At 40.6% G+C, this 20,610-nt stretch overlaps 1 protein-coding gene across 1 annotated transcript in view; it reads left to right on the forward strand.

Moving 5' to 3' along the window:
• Positions 1-1,894: 1,894 nt before the first annotated feature.
• ushbp1 (Usher syndrome 1C binding protein 1) overlaps positions 1,895-20,610 on the forward strand; it is a 29,077-nt gene continuing 10,361 nt past the window's right edge. The window contains exons 1-9 of the mRNA XM_052101895.1: positions 1,895-2,066; positions 3,906-4,024; positions 5,150-5,298; positions 6,511-6,671; positions 6,977-7,186; positions 14,012-14,232; positions 14,636-14,776; positions 15,229-15,296; positions 15,413-15,524. Of these exons, the coding sequence (XP_051957855.1) occupies positions 2,058-2,066; positions 3,906-4,024; positions 5,150-5,298; positions 6,511-6,671; positions 6,977-7,186; positions 14,012-14,232; positions 14,636-14,776; positions 15,229-15,296; positions 15,413-15,524 (1,190 nt within the window). The 5' untranslated portion in view covers positions 1,895-2,057. The remainder of the gene's footprint in view (positions 2,067-3,905; positions 4,025-5,149; positions 5,299-6,510; positions 6,672-6,976; positions 7,187-14,011; positions 14,233-14,635; positions 14,777-15,228; positions 15,297-15,412; positions 15,525-20,610) is intronic.

Below are 20,610 nucleotides of genomic sequence, written 5' to 3' on the forward strand. Positions count from 1 at the left end.
GGGGGGCGGGGCCGGGTCGGAATATCGCGCACCCGGTCCCCAATCGGCCTAATGAGGCGCGCGAGGGATAAATGCGGCCGGTGACGATGGTTCGAGAGAGAGAGAATTACGGGCATGTCCGCCATGTGTTTATGCTTTTGGTTTAAGTTTTCATTAAATATTATTTGTATTGACAAGCCAGTTCTCGCCTCCTCTCTGCCCATCCTTTAACTGTGTTACAATATTATATATATTTATATATATTGTGTGTGTGTATACTCATGTGTGATCATAGGAATGTTTGTTGGGGTCAGGGTGGGATCTGGGATTGGGAGGGGTTGTGGCGGGGGTAATGTTAAATGTTGATTGTCATGAACTCAGTTTCCCAGCAAGCAACACAGCCTCCAAACATGACCGCCCCGGACTCCAATTCCCACAACTCAATGCAACTATCTCAATCACATGACTTCTGATTACACACAACTGCATGCAATCCATCTTGATTTTCTGCTATTTCATTGTTCTTTGCCTATTTTCAAGAAAACATTGCAACCTCCTAACAAATCCATGGAACCCTTGAAAATTGGATATGCAAGACTCAATACATTTTTGGGGGGGCTTATAACATCCAAGCTCCGGTGGTCGATTTCACCATCGCAGTCAGCGGTAATGACCATGAAGCATACTTCGTTGTTTTCAGCACTATCTTCCAAAGTGATTGATCCCCCACTGATGTCGATGCGTTTGGCCATGAAGGTAATTCCTCATGGGGTATCAGCGCCCACGCCTGCCACGGCCAACGAGCCAGCGCCTGCCACAGCCAACGAGCCAGTACCTGCCATGGCCAAAAAGCCAGCGCCTGCCACGGCCAAAGAGCCAGCGCCTGCCATGGCAATGGAGGTTGTTCCCCAGTCAGTGCCAGTACTCATGACCATGGAGGTCATTCCCCTGTCACTGCCAATGCTGACTACCATGGAGGTCAAACTCAGTTTCCAAGCAAGCAACGTGGCCTCCAAACATGGCCGCCCTGGACTCCAATTCCCACAACTCAATGCAATGCTCTCAATCACCGGACTTCTGATTACACACACCTTTATGCAATTTCAGAGGCTTTATAACTTTCAGACAGTCACATTGCAAAGTATACATTCTATTCCCTTGTGTTTAATGGTGCCAAGCCTTCATAGTCTGCCTGATACTTTGTTATAGTTCCTTTGCCTGTTTTGACTGAGTTTACTTGTAGCCCTGTTATGTCTGTTTGCTGATTGCCTGACCTTCTGCTTGTACTTATTGTCATCTTTATTGGATTGTTGTCTAAACTTCATTTAACTGCCATACTGCACTTGCATCCTACTCTCCTGGTGATATTTCATGACATTGATTCTGTGTATATATGTTTAGCTTTTTTTATTTTATGAATCAAAAAATTTTATTCATAAAAAATAATGAATGATTAATAAAAAACTGTGTAAAATAAACAAATTAGCAAACCTAAAACAACAACAACAAATGGTAGTTATTTTGACTGTGGTAGTAATGATTCACAGGAAGGCATTAAACTTCTTCAACTTAAATCATCTCAATAACAAGGACTAAATAATAATGCAAACACCATATTTTACAGTAGTTTTGCATTTTTGTAAAGAATATTTTTAATTCCTGTATTTATATCTAAAACAATAAAAATCATTTTTATTTTATTTTCACTATCATCAAGGGAGAATTTATGTAGCAAGGCCATTTATAAACAATAAAGATTTAACAAACCATATTTTCCACTGTAGTCACATGCAAACAAAATAGGAAAAGACCTAAAGTGAAAATGGGTGTGGATGACAATCAAGGAACCTATTTATGATAGATCTGGTTTAACTAATGTAACTAGTGTGGAGCAGTAGTTTGTGCCATCTAGGCACTGGCTTCTCATGCTCACTGTGTGTAGAGGTGGAGACAGAAACTCTGCTGTCTCACAGCACAGCACACTGGATCATTTTGAGCTGGACAGCAAACACTGTTCAAGCTTGAAGCATTAATGTATCTTCTGCTGATTTTCACTGTACCTGAACCAAGATAGACAAATGATGGAGGTGAGTCTCTTGCTCTGCAATTATGATACTATGCACACTACGAATACGATCCAAAAGGCAATAAAAAAACGATTTGTTTGTTTTTCAAAACTCTGACAGATTGAAGGTATGTATCTTTGTACAGTGCAAATAAGTGTATTCCTATAATTCTTATCTAAACTTTATATATTTAACTGTATTTGAGAATCCTATAACATTTTTGTGGAAGACATTAGATTTATTTTATATACAAAATTTTATAATAGTGTTGTGACTTCATAATAGTCATTATGTTTAAACTAAACCCAATTCTTGGTAGACTTTTCTAAGAAAGGTCTTAAAGCCATATATTTACAGAAAATGCATAGCTAAATACTGAGAACAACAACAACAGGAGAGTTTATTTTCTGACATTGTGCTACATAATGTAGCGACAGGAAGTGCAGTTACAGGATGTGCCTGTTTCCTCATTTTCCTCTCCTCAAAACAAAAGGGTGATGTAAAATAAAAACAACACCCATATTGTTTTATGTGGCACATTTGTTATAGCAGAAGAATTTGCAAATCAATATGGTTTTTATTATTATTATTTGATTTGGAAGTATTACAGTATTTAATTGCATTAGATGACAAAATATCTGCAATCAAACAATGCTAGAGTTTTTCCTTTAGAACTAATTTAACTTTTTGACAATACTTTTAACAAACTTGTCACCTGGTGATTTTTTTGTGGCTGTATGAAGTCACATTCTCCAAAGTTCACAGGTGTCCTGGCAGATTAACCACAGGTGTAGTTAATCACATTTACTATGGAAGTATTTCACTAACATTTAACAACCAGAAAGTGTCCAAATATATTTTGTCTTCATTTTAAAGGGATATTTCACCCCCAAAATTTAATTATCTCATCATTTACTCACCCTTATTACATCCCAGATGTAAATTACTTTCTTACTTCTGATGAACACAAATATTTTTTGAAATATTTTAGCTCTGTAGGTCCTCACAATGCAAATTAATGGTGAACAACATTTTGAAGCTCCAAAAGGCATATTAAGGCAGTAATCCATAAAAGTATATAAAAGTAATCCATATGACTCCAGTTATTAAATCTATATCTTCAGAAGTGATGTGATAGGTGTGGGTGAGAAACAGATCAATATTTAAGTCCTTTTTACTAAACATTCTCCTCCCTGCCCAGTAGATGGCGATATGCACAAAGAAAGTGAATCATATATATATATATATATAGAGAGAGAGAGAGAGAGAGAGAGCGAGAGAGAGAGAGAGAGAGAGAGAGAGCAGAGAGAGAGAGAGAGAGAACCCACACTTATGTCACTTCTGAGTATATGAATTTAACCACTGGAGTCTAATGGATTACTTTTATGCTGCCGTGCCTTTATATGCTTTTTGGAGCTTCAAAAGTTTGGTACCCATTCACTTGCATTGTATGGACCTACAGAGCTGAAATATTCTTCTAAAAATGTTTGTTTGTGTTCAGCATAAGAAAGAAAGGCAAACACATCTAGAATGCATGAGTGTGAGTAAATCATGAGATAATATATATTTTTGGGTCAACTATCCCTTTAATTTTAAAATACGAAAATTTGTGGCATTTATTTAAAAATTACAGCAAGAATATTTTTTTAAAGCAAACCATTAAAAAGATGTTTGAAAGAGTTTCAAATTATTGAATCAAATTTGACATTGACACATTGCTTTATTCAAAATCAATTACATAAATAAAGCATTTTTAAGTGTGACTAGAGTATTTAAATACCTTTTGGGGCCATTGAACTGTCATACCACTTTACATCGCTTTTACTTTATTTTCTCACACAAGTGACATGTTCTCAACAGAGATCAGACAGTCTGGTATCGGCTGACTCTGAACTGGCGCAGTGTGAGACGGAGGTGAGCACATTACTGCAGACCATCTCTGACCTCAACAAGAAGATGGACTCCTTACAAATAACACGGTAATACCTGTCCAAACAATTACAGTTAAACTACTTAATATTTTATGTGCTCTTATTAATGTCCGTCCAGACTTTACATTGTACCCCCCCCCCCCAAAAAAAAATCATTTTTAAAGGAACATAGCACAACATTTCACAAAAATAAATTGTTATGTTTTAATGACAACACAAAACATACTGTACACAAAATAAGGACACATTCTTGTTGTTAAAGGAATATTCCGGGTTCAATACGGACAGCATTTGTGGCATAATGTTGATTACCACAAAAAATAATTTCGACCTTCCTTTAAAAAAAGCAAAAAGCAAAATGGTGTTACAATGAGGCACTTACAATTTTTGATGGGTTGTAAGGTAAGAAAATGAAGCTTATAATTTTACATTGCATTAATTCTTCTGTTAAAACTCATGTATTATTTGAGCTATTACGTTGTTTAAATGGTAATTCTTACAGTCATTTTAGGATTTTAATGCTTGTTGACATTACATCATCATGGCAACGAAGTTGTAAAATTGGCTATAACTTTACACAGAAAAGGTTAGTAAGCAATTTTATCACACTTAAATCATGTTAACACACATATTGTTTACGTCTTGTGGCTATTCTTTTGAAATAGTGAGTATTTTAACATTTACGGATTGGCCCCATTCACTTCTATTGAAAGGACCTCACGTTGACCAAGATTTTTGCTTATTTTAAAGAAAAGGAGGGGCAAGTAAAATTGTATTTTTGTGGTAATAAATATTATGCCACAAATGCTGTCAATTGAGCTTAACTTGTATTTAACCTAGAACATTCCTTTACATGTACGTGAAACATGTCCATAGATAATGTAATGAATTACACTTGTGGTTACTCTTATGAACTTGCACCCATGTGTGAACTTGAGGAGAACTGAATTCATACATCCAATAAATATCACCTTTGGACATTAAGGAAAAATCACAAATTATATCACTTCACAGTAATATTTCAGTTGTTACATTGGACTCACTGAGAGACCAGTTAGTGAAAAGTAATTGCAGAAATGTCCTCAAAAGTGGCATTTATAAATTTTTAAGTTTAGCTTAAGTGACCATTACTGTTTGCTGCCATTATATGTGAAGAGATCTGTGTTCTCATAGAGAAATGAAAACATCTGAAACTCAAGCCCAGGCCAGTGGGTGCATTCGGCAGCAGGGTTCAAGCTCTCCAGCATGTAGCCTCACAGTGGTGGAAGCTGGCACATCATCTCTGGAGTCTGAGACCAAGAGAGTCTGCAAGGACACTAAAGGCATGTTCTGTGTATACAATGCCTCAACATCAATCACAGTAAATGCTGCATCAGAATAGACAGGCTGCTATTTACTGCACTATTCATCCTGCCAGACTTTTGTTTTCACATGCAAAGCTACTTATTAAATTTTTTTTAAATTAGTATCCTCGTTTCACTGGGCACATCATTATGTTTCTTGAATGTGAAAGTACGTTTCATTCTAAATCAGGACTCGAGAGAATTCTGGTGAGTTTCTTTGTAAGAATATTTTACTTTAAATCAAAAACAGATGTCTAAACAAGTAATCAATTAATTCTGAAGCTTTCATAAAGGGGTACAAACACTCTACAAAAAGTTTTTTAGAAGTTAAATGTCATTAGTAGTGCTCAATAAGGCAATTACTATTAGGCTACTATTGCTTTTGCTCACACTCATTTGAACAAACCTCTTAAAGGGTTTATGACATGCATTTTTTAATTTTTTATTTTTACATGTTTCTTAAGGTTCTCTTATGAAATATGTAAAGTTTTTAAAACAAAAGTGACCCATCTGAAAATGCTCGGTTTTGGTGCTAGTTCTCCTTTAAGACTTGACAGTAAACACCCACTGTTTGCTCTTGACTGACCTGCTTTCTCCTTGCCATCTCATTGCTCACTGATGCTGGGCAGGCTACAAATGTGACTCAGTAAAGTAGGCATTTATGTGTTGTTGTAGAGGGATGGAAGTTTTGAGTTCTGAACCATACAATATGTTTTTTATAGTAAAATAATCTGTATTAAGAAAAAAATGTATTGCTCTTTAAGTTTTTAAGTCTGTAACTTGTCTCACATGTTTAGGGCTATAAACATGTGATACCTCAAGTCATACGGCTAGTTTAGAAAAGGTGTGCTATTGCTTTTCTAAGCGTCTGGACTTACAACCAGTACCAACAAGCTAAAAACTCCTTAGCAACCACATGATAGTGAGATAAAACCACTAGAACACCTCATCAACTCAATATCAACGTGCTAAATCCTACAGTGAACACCCTAGCAAAGAATAGCAATGCTCTGGCAAGCACAGAGAAGACCCTAGCATTGTGGAGGCTACTTTCACACGGGCAAGCACCAAATACATTTCTAAACAGGAAATAATCTTATTTTTATTCCTTACAATTTAATTTTCTTCAGAAAATTAAGAACAAATGTAGCTACAGTCAAACTGAATTATATGGTCATTGTTTTCCCACAGGGGGCAGTAGTGAGCTTTGGAATGAACTACAGAAGATTATCTCTGTTCTTGAGACCTCATGTGGTCAAGGGAGGAAAATGCTCTGGCAAACTCAGAATTCTGAGAGAATCCAGGCCAATCATCTTTCTGCAGCGAGGGAGAGCTGGGTTCAGACCACACAGGTGCTCATGTACATTCCTGATGCAATGTCCTGCATATACTACATAGGCGGAAATCGCGGGGGGTCAGGACCCCCATCTGAGGGTTGTCCCCCCCTAAAATATCATTAAAATATGTGTATTTTAAATAATATAATGATATATTCTTAAAATAATTGTTTAAGAAATAAAATAATACAAATGCAAACGGGGCAACAAAAAACCCCTTGGTGTCCCCCCCCAAATTTCATCAAATTTGATGAAATTTTCGCCCCTGACTGTACTGCATCTGAACTTTCTCCAGCTTTGATTAGTGTAATCTGCCCCAGGTGCTGGACGAGATGGAGAGGGATTGTGGAATCTCGTACCCATCTGCTCTGCCTCCTGAGGAGAGACGTCTGTACCAGCAGGATTTGCTCTCGCTGTACAAACAGAAGCAAGATCTCAGCGCCACATTAAAGAGCCGACAGGAAGAGCTCACGAGTGCTGAAAGAAGACTAGTGGATTTTGAGGACGAGAAGAAGTGGCTGCAGGAAAAGGTTGATAGGGACACTGTCACAAGTGCAAAGAACTAGTGAACTAATATGATTTGTGGCATTATGCTGATTACCACAAAAAATAATTTTGACTCGTCCTTCATTTAATTTAATAAAAGCAAATATTGCGGTTAAGGCATTTGCCGTAAATGGGCCATTTAAAGTAAATGGGGCCAGTCCATAAACGTTAAAATACCCATTGTTTCAAATATATAGCCGCAAGAATTAAAAATGTTTCATGTTAAGATGATTTTAGTTACGCCTTTGACCAGACTATAAAGTAAAGGTTTTACCTGATGTTATGACAATGACGTTGTAATATTGAATAAGTCTTTATACAGAAAAGGTTAATAAGTGATTAAATCACTTTAAAGTCATGTTAGCACATATAATGTTCATGTCTTGTGGTTATAATTTTGATACAGTGTGTATTTTTATGTTTGTGGACTGGCCCCATTCACTTTCATTGTAAGTGCCTTACCGGAACTGCATCTTTTGCTTTAAAAAAAAAAAAAAAGAAAAAAAAAGGGACAAGTCTGTTTTTTGTTTTGTAATCAACAATATGCCACAAATGCTGTCAACTGAACTTGTATTGAACCCAAAATATTCCTGGTAAGACCCCATGAAATCACTTGATGGGTATAGTTTTCTTCCCTGTGTTCTGTTGACATATTTCCTTTTTTTTTTTTTAAACTTTATTTTTTTGTTTTTTGACAGAAAAAAAAAAAAAACAGACAGACAGACCAAGGAATACCAGGCAAATACGTCATAGATTAACAGAAATGCTCAACATCATGTAAAACGGAGAGAGAGAGAAAAAAAAAAAAAAAAAAACAAACAAACAAGACATATACATCTCAATTTGTATTCAGATAAGATATCCATTTTTCCCAATATGCTTCACATTTACTCCTGGCATGTCTCAGAGAGAAAGTCAAATATTCCATAACATAAATTTCCCACACTATTTCTATCCATTCAGCAATTGTCGGGGATTATTTACTTAGCCATTTCCTAGTTATTGTTTTCTTGCTACCTGCTAAGAGTATTTGTAACAAATATCTATCTGCCTTTCTCAGTCCTGTTGGTAGATTTCCTAAATACATAACGCTGAAATTAAACTCAAGCTCTGATCCGATTATTGACCTAATTGCCGTCACAACCTCTACCCAATACAAGGAAATAATAGGACACTCCCAAAAGATATGATAATGACCAGCCGACATATTACCACACACTCTCCAACACTGACCATGTTCAGGATTATTGCTCTGTGACTTTTTTATATTGGGGGTTATAAAGAATCTTAAAGTGTTTTTCCAAGTGAATTCCCTCCACAGACCTGAGCTAGAGGTGGTAGATTGTGTTCTGCATATATTCAACCAGTCATCCCCACTTATCTTTATGCTAGCTTCTTTTTCCCACCTCATTTTTACATACATTGTTGAGAGTCCCCTGTCCAACTGTAAATATGAATATAACTTGGAAATCAGTTTTCTGCTGGTATTACCCTTATATGCGTCGATGAATATTCTAATCAGGTCTGTTCCCTTCTCTCCAGTAGTTTTAATATGTTTATGAAAGTGGTGTCTCAATTGAAGGTATCTGAAGAAATCTTCCTTCCCTAAATAGTATGTATCTATGAGTTTTTTAAAGGCATCCAAACCATCAGTAGAGGATATCATACAGTACGAAGTGATACCTGAATTAGTCCATTGCTTGAATCTACTGTCCAGACTAGCTGGTGCAAATTCTGTATCATATTCCACCCAACGTAATATTCGTGTATTTCTTTCAAATTCCTTATTTTTAAGTAGTTTGTGCCAGACGTTAAAAGGGGCTTCCATCCAATTAGTTAGTTTGTTCAGATGTTTCTTCAGGAGAGTTTTTTCACCCAGTATAGATTGAAGAGGTATGCTTATTTGATTTTGCTCTAAGTCCTTCCATTTGGCATCACACTCAGGGTCACACCAACAAACCAGAGAACGTAACTGTGCTGCTCTATAATAATCTTCCAAGCACGGTAGATCCATACCACCTTTGTCCTTGGAGAGTTGTAATGTTTGAAATCTAATCCTTGGTTTTTGTTTTCCCCAAATAAAGGATGAGATAATTCTATTCCATTCACTGAATTGTTTGAGAGGCACTTCCACAGGCAATGATTGAAAAAGAAAAAGCAGCCTGGGTAGTATATTCATCTTTATAGCATCTATTCGGTTATGCATGTTCATTGGTAATAATGACCAACGGTTTAAGTCTGCTCTATTATCAGCTGTTATAGGAATGTAATTGTGGTTATAAATGGCAGAGACCTCTTTAGGTATATGTACCCCTAAATATTTAATAGTATTACCTTTCCATTTAAATTGACAGATTTTATAAATGTTTTCTTGTGGTTCGTAGTTGAAAGTAAGCGTTTTCATTTTATGCAGATTTAATTTATAGCCGGAATATGAACCAAATTCTTTAAGAAGAGATAATAATTTGGGCAAACTTGCATTAGGATTGGTTAGTGTCACGAGTATGTCGTCCGCATATGCACATATCTTATATTGTGTGTCTTCTATCAATACCCCCGTTATATCCTTATCATCTCTGATTGCCTGCGCCAGAGGCTCTATGAAGAGGGCAAATAGAGTGGGACTGAGGGGGCATCCCTGTCGACATCCCCTTTCAAGAAATATTGTTTTGGATAAGTCCCCATTTATTTTAATTCTAGCCATAGGAGAGGAATATAGGGAGTTCAAACATCTAATTACCTGGTCATCGAAACCAAAACGCTTAAGGACCAAGTATAAATATTCCCATCGGACAGAATCAAAAGCCTTTTCAGCGTCAAGACTTATAACCACCGATTCCATGTCACTGTTTCTCATATGATCAATGAGTTGGAGAGCCCGTCTTACATTGTCCTGGGTTTGCCTGTTTTTTACAAAGCCTGTCTGGTCTGTGTCTATCAGATCCGGGATTATGTTTTCCAATCGTTTTGCTAGTATTGACGCATATAATCTATAATCTATATTTAAAACTGACATAGGTCTATAAGAGCTGCAATCCGTTTTGTTTTTACCCATTTTAGGGATCACTGAGATTACTGCTTGTCTCCAGGACAGCGGGGTCTCGCCACCTCCAAGAACATAGTTCTATAATCCTTGAGCATTGGTGTTATTGTTTCTCTGAGGATTTTATACCATTCAGATGCGTACCCATCGGCACCTGGCATTTTATTCGCTTTCAGTCTTGATATTGCCTTGTTTATTTCATCGTCTGTTATCTCCTGGGTTATTATTTTATTTTGCTCTGTCCCTAAAGATGGTAAATCCAAAGATGTTAGAAAGGATGACATGACAGCTGACTCTGTTGTCCGAGGTTGAGCATATAATTTTGTGTAGTACGTTTCAAAGGCATTTTGTATGTCTTCCAAATTATGGTACATCTCATTGGTTCTGGGGTCCTTCACTTTATGTATAGATCTCTCGGCCTGTTGCTTTCGTATTCTCCATGCAAGTAGTTTCTTAGATTTTGGGCCATTTTCATAGAAATTTTGTTTAATTAGTTTAGCTCTCTTCTCTACTTGGTTTTCATATAGGTCATTTAAGGTTTGTTTAGTCTTCGTTATGTCATTTAGAATATTAGGGTCATTATACTCCATATGTTTACTCTCCAGTGATTTTAACTTTTCAGTCAAGTCCTTAATTTGTCTCTCTTTTTCCTTTTTCTTCTGAGCCGACCACATCATAAGTTTACCTCTAATAACAGCTTTTGCAGCATCCCATAATGTACTAGAGGATACTGCTCCATTATCATTATAGGTCATATAATCTTTAAATTCTTATATACTTTTGACATTGAGGGTCATTCAGAAGGCTAGTGTTAAATCTCCACAAAGTCTCTTTGGGCTTGTTGTCTAAATGCAATGTCAAGTACACCCCTGCATGGTCAGAAATGTCTCTTACCCCTATGTCGCAATTTATAATCATATGTCTATCTGAATTTAGCATAAAAAAATAGTAAATTCTTGAGTATGCAGAGTGAGGGTGGGAAAAAAAGTAAAATGTTTATCATATGGGTGGAGTTCCCTCCATATGTCTATCATTCCTATTTCTTTAAGCAGTTTTTTAGCATATAACGCTTCAGGTCTTATGTTTTTTATTCTATTTGAGGAGTCCAAGGTTGGCTGTAGCTGGATGTTCCAGTCCCCCCCACATATCAACACCTCTGACGTTTCCGTAGAGATCATATTAAAAACTTTCTTGATCAGCTGTTTATCATGTCCTGGTGGTCAGTATACATTCATTAATGTAACTTCTTTATGGTCTATAAGACCTTTGACCAGTAAGTACCACCCTTCTTTGTCAGTAATTTGTGAGGAGAACTGGAAATGTACATTATTTGAAATTAGGATAGCTACCCCCCTCGCACTTCCTCTTTTGAAGGAGGAGTGATATGAGTTTTTGAAACCCATTTTCCGCAACTTTTCATGTTCAATATTTGAAAGATGTGTTTCTTGCCAGAAAATAATGTCTTGTTTTTCTCTTTTCATTTTGGCGATTACTTTACTTCTTTTTATAGGATTATGTAATCCATTTACATTAAGGGTGATTATTCTATATTTTTGATGAGGCATTTTAGTCAATAGAGAAGAAAAAAAAGTTTACCAAGACGTTTAAGTATCCCTGAAAGGCCTGAACAAATGAACTTCTGTCTGTGATTTGAAATAAAACTTAACACATGAATACAAACATTTAACATTAGTGACTTCCATCTCTGAAGTATGAATTCTACTTCAAAAACATGAGGGAAAACCCTACATCTGGAAGGGGCCCCTCTAAGCATGGACCAAAATCTCTGACTACATGAAATCAGAACAGTCCACATAGAAAAAACAGACATAAATTCCCAGATGTTGTCAGTTTAAATTTCTCTAGCTTTCATAAATAGGAAAATTCGCCTGGTGTTATGGAAATACAGTTCGACGTAGAAATGTGGAGGCTATACTCTTAACGGCCTTTTCAAAAGTTACTCAGTCACTCATAGCACCTTCATTGCGTCGAAATCCCTTTAGTTTCTCCTGGATGTGTTTCATGCGTGCATCTCGGTGACGACGCGATGTAGCACCTGTCGTTTCCCAGGCAGGTTGTCTCCGTCTCATTGTCTCTGTGGCACGTTCTCCCGCCGGGGTCCCGATTCCGCCGTTCGGCATCAGTCCCCTTTTCTTCAGGTCCTCCATCGCCTCTGATGCGCTGTTGTATATAACTGCACCTGTGTCGAGAAACACTCTAAGTCTCGCTGGGTGAAGAGTCTGAAAACGGAGCCCCTGTTCTTTAAGTGCCTTTCTGATGGTGGAGTAAGCCTTTCTTTTCATAACTATTTTGGTTGGGTAGTCTTGCTCGAAAAACACTTTTCTTCCATTGTACTGGGTGTTATTCTTTTTCCAGGCGGTGCGGAGCACCAGTTCTTTGGTTTTATACTCCAGGAAATAGACAACTATAGACCTCGGGTTAGCGCCTTGCAGTGGTTTGGCTCCAAGGGACCGGTGACAGCGTTGTATAGCAAAGTTGACATCAGGGAGGGACAGCTCCACTTTAATAAATGTCTCTAAGAACTCCTGTACGTTGTCTCCCTCGGCTCCCTTTGGGATCCCGTGGATACGTATGTTGTTTCTGCGTGAGCGCGACTCCAAGTCCGTCAGCTGGGCTTGTAATTTGTCTTGGAGCTCCAAAGTTTGGGAAAGCAACTCACTGTTTTCTGCACCCCGCTCCTCCATGTCAGCCACTCTCTGCTCCGTCTCCTCGACTCTGTTGGTTATTTCTTTAAAATCGGTAGCAATCGCATTTAGCTTCTGGTTAACGTCTTCCCTAAAGTCTACCAGCTCCTTCTTTAGTGGCCCCATTGTTTCGGTAAATTCTTTTTTCAATTCCAAACGAACCGCCTTTATCTCGGCAATAATGTTAGCTTGGATGGCTTCCATGGTCTCGTGGTTAGCTTGCTTGCTAGCACCGTCGTCAGTATCTCCACTTTCAATCGGAGATTTATCATCTATCTTCGGGTTTTGTTGCGATTTTCCTTTTGTCTTTCTCCTGTTTCCCCCTCTCATGCTATAAATGAAAACTTTTCCTAACTGGATAACCAGTATTTATTTCAGGGGAGTAAGACCGTCTGGGAGCCTCTAACTTATGCTGCTGATCGCGTCCGCGCCATCCGGAAGTCCCCGACATATTTCCTTTTTAAACAGTAGGTTGGGAGGGAAATTTGAAAGGATCATCCTTACAATAAATAAATATAATAATAATAATAATAAATAGCAAATAGGCTTTAGTTCCAACACAGACAGATCTGCTACTTGCTGGTCCATTACAGGGGAGATAATTCTTATTCAGGAAAACATTTGACTGGACAAAATTCTGTATAGTATTTTTGGTATAGTATGCTAGCATGTAGATGACCTCAAAGCAAAACACACATGGACTAAAAGCCACAAAATTCTAATTTGATTTAATGGGGTCTTATTGGAGTATTATTTTGGGAATAATTGTAATTGTAACTTGTGATAGAGAAACATTTTGAGACAGTACCCATACTGGAACTTAAAGGGATAGTTCACCCAAAAATAATATTTTTTTCATAGTTTACTCATTATTACATTTCTTTTTACTATGGAAAACAAAAGATTTTAGGGACTGAGAGTCTCATTAATACATTGCACCTTGAATGCAATGAAATTGCATGGGGACTGAGGCTGTCAAGTACTTTTTTTTTTTTAACCTCTTGAGATTCGTATGAATCATAAATGTTTTGTGTTTATCTGTACTCTGTATCTTTTGGCAGTTAGTGGACCTGAAGAGGAAATGGCTTTGTGGAGTGAGTTGTTCTCCTCCTGTTAGCCCATCATTGTCCTCTAGTCGAACCTCAAGCCCGTGCTTTTCCTCGCCTCCATTTCCCGGATCTCCTTTGCTGCCCTGCAAGCTGCCCAGCTTCACCCCGGACTTCTCTCCATCTCCCTGCACCTTTGATTCAGTGCTGCAGTCCGAGATTGAAAAACAGCAAAGGTGAGAGATTCATAATCTAAACTTTTACTTATTCCTCTATAGTGACTCTGGTTTCCAATGGCCTTGATCTGCATCCACAAATCACACACTGAAACCCACCTAAAATTGTTGAGTTCTGATTCTTATGCTTGTTACTGTGTTCTGTATGGTTTTGAACCACAGGTTTTGGGTGGTTGCCAGGGCATTGCTCTGCGGTTACTAAGGTGTTCTAAGATGTACACTTTTTAGCATGATGCTGTGCGGTTGCTAGGGTGTTCTGGGTTTCATTCATGTCTAAACAAACAACACAGGACAAGTTACATGCCAAAATGTATTCCTTAGTGTTAGGGGTTTCAACAAACGTGGCTTAGTAAAGAGCTGGAAAAGTTAAATAAATTCTGACAGGTGTATTTTCTCTGAGCAGGTGTCTGGAGCGTCTGAAAGCTCGCAATGAGCGTCTGAACGTGGCTCTGGTCAGGAGGAAAGGAGAATCGGAGCAGCTGAGTATGAGTCTCAGCCGGCAGGAGGCAGACAGCTCGGCTCTACACATGGCTCTCACATACTGGTGTGCTTTTGCCTCCCCTGTTTCACACTGCATGAGTCTGGATTCACTAGGAATATCAACTGATCCAGGATCATTCACTTAATAAATGGGGTCCAAAAGTCTCAGACCACATTGAAAACCAGATTAAAACCTGTAAAAAAAGCACATTATTCCATGCAACTGCATGAAGTACCATTTATTACGATATTCTGAAATATATAGAAAATGATATTATGATGACAATGTTTGAAATTATATATTTTGTAATAAAGTTGACAAATACATAGAAGCATTTTCACTAGTGGTTTCAGACCCTTGGGTCCCACTGATCCTATTACTTTTTGTCTTGCAAACCTTGACCCAATGCATCCTTTCAGTGTTTGTCTCATGTTCAGACACCTTTGGCTTCTCAGATGGGCATGAAGTGTGTGTTCGTGTGTGTGGCTTACTGATAATGGCTCTATGATTGACAGTGAGGAGTGTGAGGAGGCTTACAGTGACCTGCTGTCCCTGTACAAGGCCAGAAAACAACAGAACGCAGGTGCCACACACTCTCTGATTTACAACTCATGTGACACACACACACACACACACACACACACACACACACACACACACACACACACACACACAAATTCAGTCCTTCTCTTTTTTCAGAAGCATTAATCAGACCTCAGCCTGACCTCTCAAAGTCAACTTGTGAGAACTTTATAAAGGAAACGCCATCCTCCTGTACATCAGAGGGCACTACTGAGCACAGACCGAACAGGTAGTTGCATCACATGTATTCTCTTGAGTCTTAAAGATTACCTAACCAGGTGCAACAAGTTTCCACTGACAAGTAATCGGTATATTTACTCCGAAATGCTGAGTGACGTGACACAATTGCAGCCAATCAGAACATTTGCCTATTCCATGTTTAATATATTGTTATACGCCGTAGGATTTAGGATCAATGAGACTTCACTGAGGACAGGGTTACCCAGCATGGCACATCAGAAATAGAAATTGTATACATGCTGCTAGCATTTAAGCATTAGCATATGTATTACCTTAAAATTCATTATAACATTTAGGTTAAAAACTGCTGTGACAACTTCTGCCTCATATTCCACAAAATGTTTTCTATATTTCTTACATTGAAAGATTTGAAAGAGAGCCACCATAAAACCCCTCTACTTCGAAAGCGCAAGGGGGTGTAGGAATAATGAACCAAAAAAGCATGCATGGATACATATTTCAAAAATCCACCAGAAATCGGATACTACACAGGCTCCTTTCACATTCTGTTTGCAACTAAATCTGGGATGTAGTCACTGATATATAAATAGAACTGGATGCAACGTTAAACTGCCAATAGGAGGTGAAGCCGACAGAAGTGTTCGAGCAGCCAGCTTAGTATGCCCAACCTCTAATAGTGCGTCAATGACTGACAGGAGAAAACACCCCCATTTCACCCTCAGTTGCATTTCGCCTTCTAGAGACAATCTTGTTAATTGTTTGATTTGCACCTTATGGATAATATTCGTTAAGAGGGAGAAGATATACGCTGATTGCGATGTCAGAGAATTCACCTGCCCCGGTGTTCAGTCTATCGGTGCAGCACAACAGTCATCAAAGGAAGTGGGAAAACTGTCCACAAGTTGTAATGTTAGTTGGAAAAGCTGTAATATCTGCTTGTATAGGGTGACAATATATCCTTACTCCAAGACTTTAAAAAAGTCAGACCGGGATTTCTAAATCACCTTAAATGCCCGGGATTGGCTTGTTAGTAGTAGTCAGTTTAATTCATTGTCCTCCAGTCGAACCCATATCAGTTTCATTTTAACCAGCTTTGCTTTGCTTGTCTCCCACAATCTCAGTGCCTGCTGCTTGTGTGATAAGGGAGAGAGAGCATTCACTGTTATTTAAGTGACCTCAAGAACAAGGCACTGATGAAGTTTGTTAGAGGTGGATACTGTTTGATACACAGTAGATATACATAACTTGCTCGAGCTTTCAAGAAACAGGAAAAATTCCCTATTTTAAATAAATAAATAATTACATGTGTAGGACATTTGTGTTGTAAGGATGTACAATGTGCAAATTTCAGATATAAAATCAGTGATTGAATGATTAATGTTTATTCACTGAAATCAGATGATTTCCTACAGATATGTCAATAGGGACATTGGAATGTTTTATGACGTGATAAGCAATCCAATTCCCCTTCTGTCAATCACTCGACGTTGTGTCGATGTAGTGACACTAAGGGTCTCTCTTGAGAGCCTCGGTTGCCTCTGAACTTTGAGAAAAGGCCAATGAAAAATTGGCGAACAGAATTTACATGTCCCTCCCCTGGACATATGGGTATAAAAGGAGGGAATCACACATCTGTTTAGTCCGATTTTTTTCTTCGGAGCCGAGTGGTTGTGTGTTCAGCAAGCTGACGTTTCCACTACTGTTCCGCTCACCTCTACAGAGCTTTGCTGTTGGATCTTACGGCGCGTTACCAGCGGCTTTTCTCTTCTCTGCACGCCAGTGCAGTCTACGCCCCTCTGCGCTTTGACAGCGCTTCTAAAAGAGAAAACCTCTAAAATAGTATTTTCTCTAAAAGAGTACAAATTGGCGTTGAACGTCTTTTTGAAAATGCCTTTCCGCCTTTGTGTAGTTCCTGATGCGGCAGATATCTCTCCTCTTCTGATGGTCAAAGATGCTGCTTCGTGTGTCTGGACCGCGATCACACCGAGGCAGCATTTGTGGATGGCTCTTGTTCTCACTGTGAGAATTTGACCATGGCAACGTTGCGGTTGCGGCTTTCCTTTCTGAAAGGAAACGCCACTCCAGCCGCCCCCCCCCATCACACCTTCTTCCCACTGGATTGAGGACACTTGCCCGGGCCACCATGAGCGTGGGGCTGGACTGGAACTCTCCACCCCCCCAGCCCTCACGGCTACAAAATTCGTTTCTTCAGAACAGGGCGGTGCTCACAGCCACGAACCCAGCCGGTTCTGACGAGTCCAGAGGATGTGTCCACAGGACCTCCTCCTCAGTCACCAACCTGCCCCCTGCCGGGTATGTGGAGCAAGGTAAGTGCTTTGAGTCTTTCCTCAGTACAAATGCCTTGGGACACAAACTTACCTACCTGCTCCCCCCCGCTGCGAAGCACCACCAGGCACGTCAATTGCTGTAGTCCCTTTAGTGACCCTCGCGCGGAGTTTGGACTCGTGGCTTTCGCTCTCCAACCCGTTCAAGATGCATCAAGATTGGTTCGCAGCAGTAGACCTGAAGGACGCATACTTCCATGTCTCGATCTTGCCCCAACACAGACCCTTCCTACGGTTTGAGGGCCGGGCGTATTAGTACAAGATCCTCCCCTTCGGCTTGTCCCTATCATCTCACGTCTTCACGAAGGTCGCAGAGGCAGCCCTTGCCCTGCTAAGGGAAGTGGGCATCTGCATGCTCAATTACCTCGAGGACTGGCTGATTCTAGCTCACTCTCAAGAATTACTGTGTGCCCAAAGGGACCAGGTGCTCAAACACCTCAGCCGTTTAGGGCTTCAGGTCAACTGGGAAAAGAGCAAGCTCACCCCGGTTCACAACATCTCTTTTCTCGGCATGGAGTTAGACTCAGTCTCTATGAGAGCGTTCCTCACAAACGAGTGCACGCAGTCGATGCTGAATTGAATCACCTCATTCAAACTAGGCACCACGATCCCTCTAAAGCAGTTCCAGAGGCTCCTGGGGCATATGGCATCTTCAGCGGCGGTCACGCCACTCGGGTTGATTGCATATGAGACCGCTTCAGCATTGGCTTCAGACTCGAGTCCTGAGATGGGCATGGCGCCACATCACATACTGTGTGATCTTCACCCCTTCCACTCATATCCCGGGCAGCCTCAACACGGAAGCGGACGCGCTGTTGCGACAGGCCACCCTCAGTGGAGAGTGGAGGTTCCACCCACAGGTGTCCAGGTGATTTGGGATCAATACGGCGAAGCACAGGTAGACCTGTTTGCTTCCTAGGAAAACTCTAACTGCCCGCTCTGGTACTCCTTATCGAAGGCTCCCCTCGGGACAGAAGTGTTGCACACAGCTGGCCCCGGGGCCTGCGCAAATAAGCGTTTCCCCCAGTGAGCCTACTTGCACAGGTGCCATGCAAGGTCAGGGAGGAACGAGGAACAAGTAATTTTAGTGGCTCCTTACTGGCCCACTCGGACTTGGCTCTCGGACCTCACGCTCCTCGCGACCACACCTATCTGGTGGATTCCCCTGAGGAAGGACCTTCTTTCTCAGGGACAGGGCACCCTCTGGCATCCATGCCTAGTCCTCTGGAACTCCACGTCTGGCACTTGGATGGGAAGATCTAAGTGGCCTACCACCAGCTGCCGTAGATACAATCAACCAAGCCAGAGGTTAAATCCTCCCAGGCCATGCCTGTTCCCCTAATGGGATCTCTCTGTGGTCCTTGCGGGCCTTCAGAGCGCCCCTTTGAGCCACTAGAGTCAGTTGAGCTAAAAGTCCTCTCCCTGAAGATGACCCTCCTGATTGCGCTCGATTTCATCAAGAGGATTGGGGACCTGCAAGCGTTCTGTCAGTGACAATTGCCTGGAGTTCGGTCAGGCAGATGCTCATGTCATCCTTAGACCCCGACCGGGCTATTTGCCCAAGGTTCCTACGTCCCCCTTCAGGGACCAGGTAGTGAACCTGCAAGCGCTGCCCTGGGAGGAGGCAGACCCAGCCTTATCGTTGCTGTGTCCGGTGCATGCTTTGCGCACCTATTTGGACCGAACACTGAGCTTTAGACATTCCGAGCAGCTCTTTGTTTACTTTGGCAGACAGCGGAAAGGGAATACTGTCTCCAAACAGAGGCTTGCCCACTGGGTCGTCGACACCATTGCATTGGCCTATCAGACCCAGTCTGTGCCCTCCCCCTTGCGAAGATTGTGGCATCCTCATGGGCACTGGCCAACAGCACCTCTCTAGCAGACATCTGCAGAGCGGCGGGGTGGGATACACCCAATACCTTTGCGAGATTCTATAATCTCCGGGTTGAGTCGGTCTCGTACCGTGTTTTGTAAGGTCCGAGCACATAGAACTCAGTAATACGGAACAGCTGACCGGGTGTACCGCTTGCGCATAGCGTCTTTCCCCTCCGCTGAGGTGAACACTTGCGCTCTTACTCCCAGGCGAGTCCACAAACTGGATGCTACCTGGATGTCCTTCCTCCCTAGCCCTCTGGCTTGCAAATTTGGTGCAGGAATTCCCGACCAGACCCACTACAGGTACTCCACAGGTGTTGGTTATCATGGTAACCCCCTGTGTCGTATTACCATGGCCCCAGCCGCATCTAACACTCTATGGAGAGAAAACAGAGAGAGAAAAGGCTGTGGCTGGCGCATTCTTGTCACGTCACTTGTTACCCCCCTCAGGGATGCCTAAACCTTAAATGTATATGACATCTTATGGTGGTGTTGAATTAAGGTTACGTGCAGCCTTATGTGGTCTGCTCCTTTGGCACACAACAGCTTGCTTGCACCCGCATCAGCAGTCCACTTAACACGGTTCAGTGTCGTGGCATTATTGGATAGGGACCCCTAGTGTCACTACATCGACACAACTTCGAGTGAGTGACAAAAGGAGAACGTCTGGGTTACTGTTGTAACCCCCGTTCCCTGATAAAGGGAACGAGACATTGTGTCCCTCTTGCCACAACACTGTATCAACGGCTGTAACGGCAGAACCTTATTCTCGGCTCCTCAGTGCAAAACCTGACTAAACAGATGCAAGATTCCCTCCTTTTATACCAGTATGTCCGGGGGAGGGACATGCAAATTCTGTTGGCCAGTTTTTCATTGGCATTTTCTCAAAGTTCA

Source organism: Xyrauchen texanus, chromosome 32 (assembly GCF_025860055.1).
Source record: "Xyrauchen texanus isolate HMW12.3.18 chromosome 32, RBS_HiC_50CHRs, whole genome shotgun sequence".
Taxonomy (NCBI): domain Eukaryota; kingdom Metazoa; phylum Chordata; class Actinopteri; order Cypriniformes; family Catostomidae; genus Xyrauchen; species Xyrauchen texanus.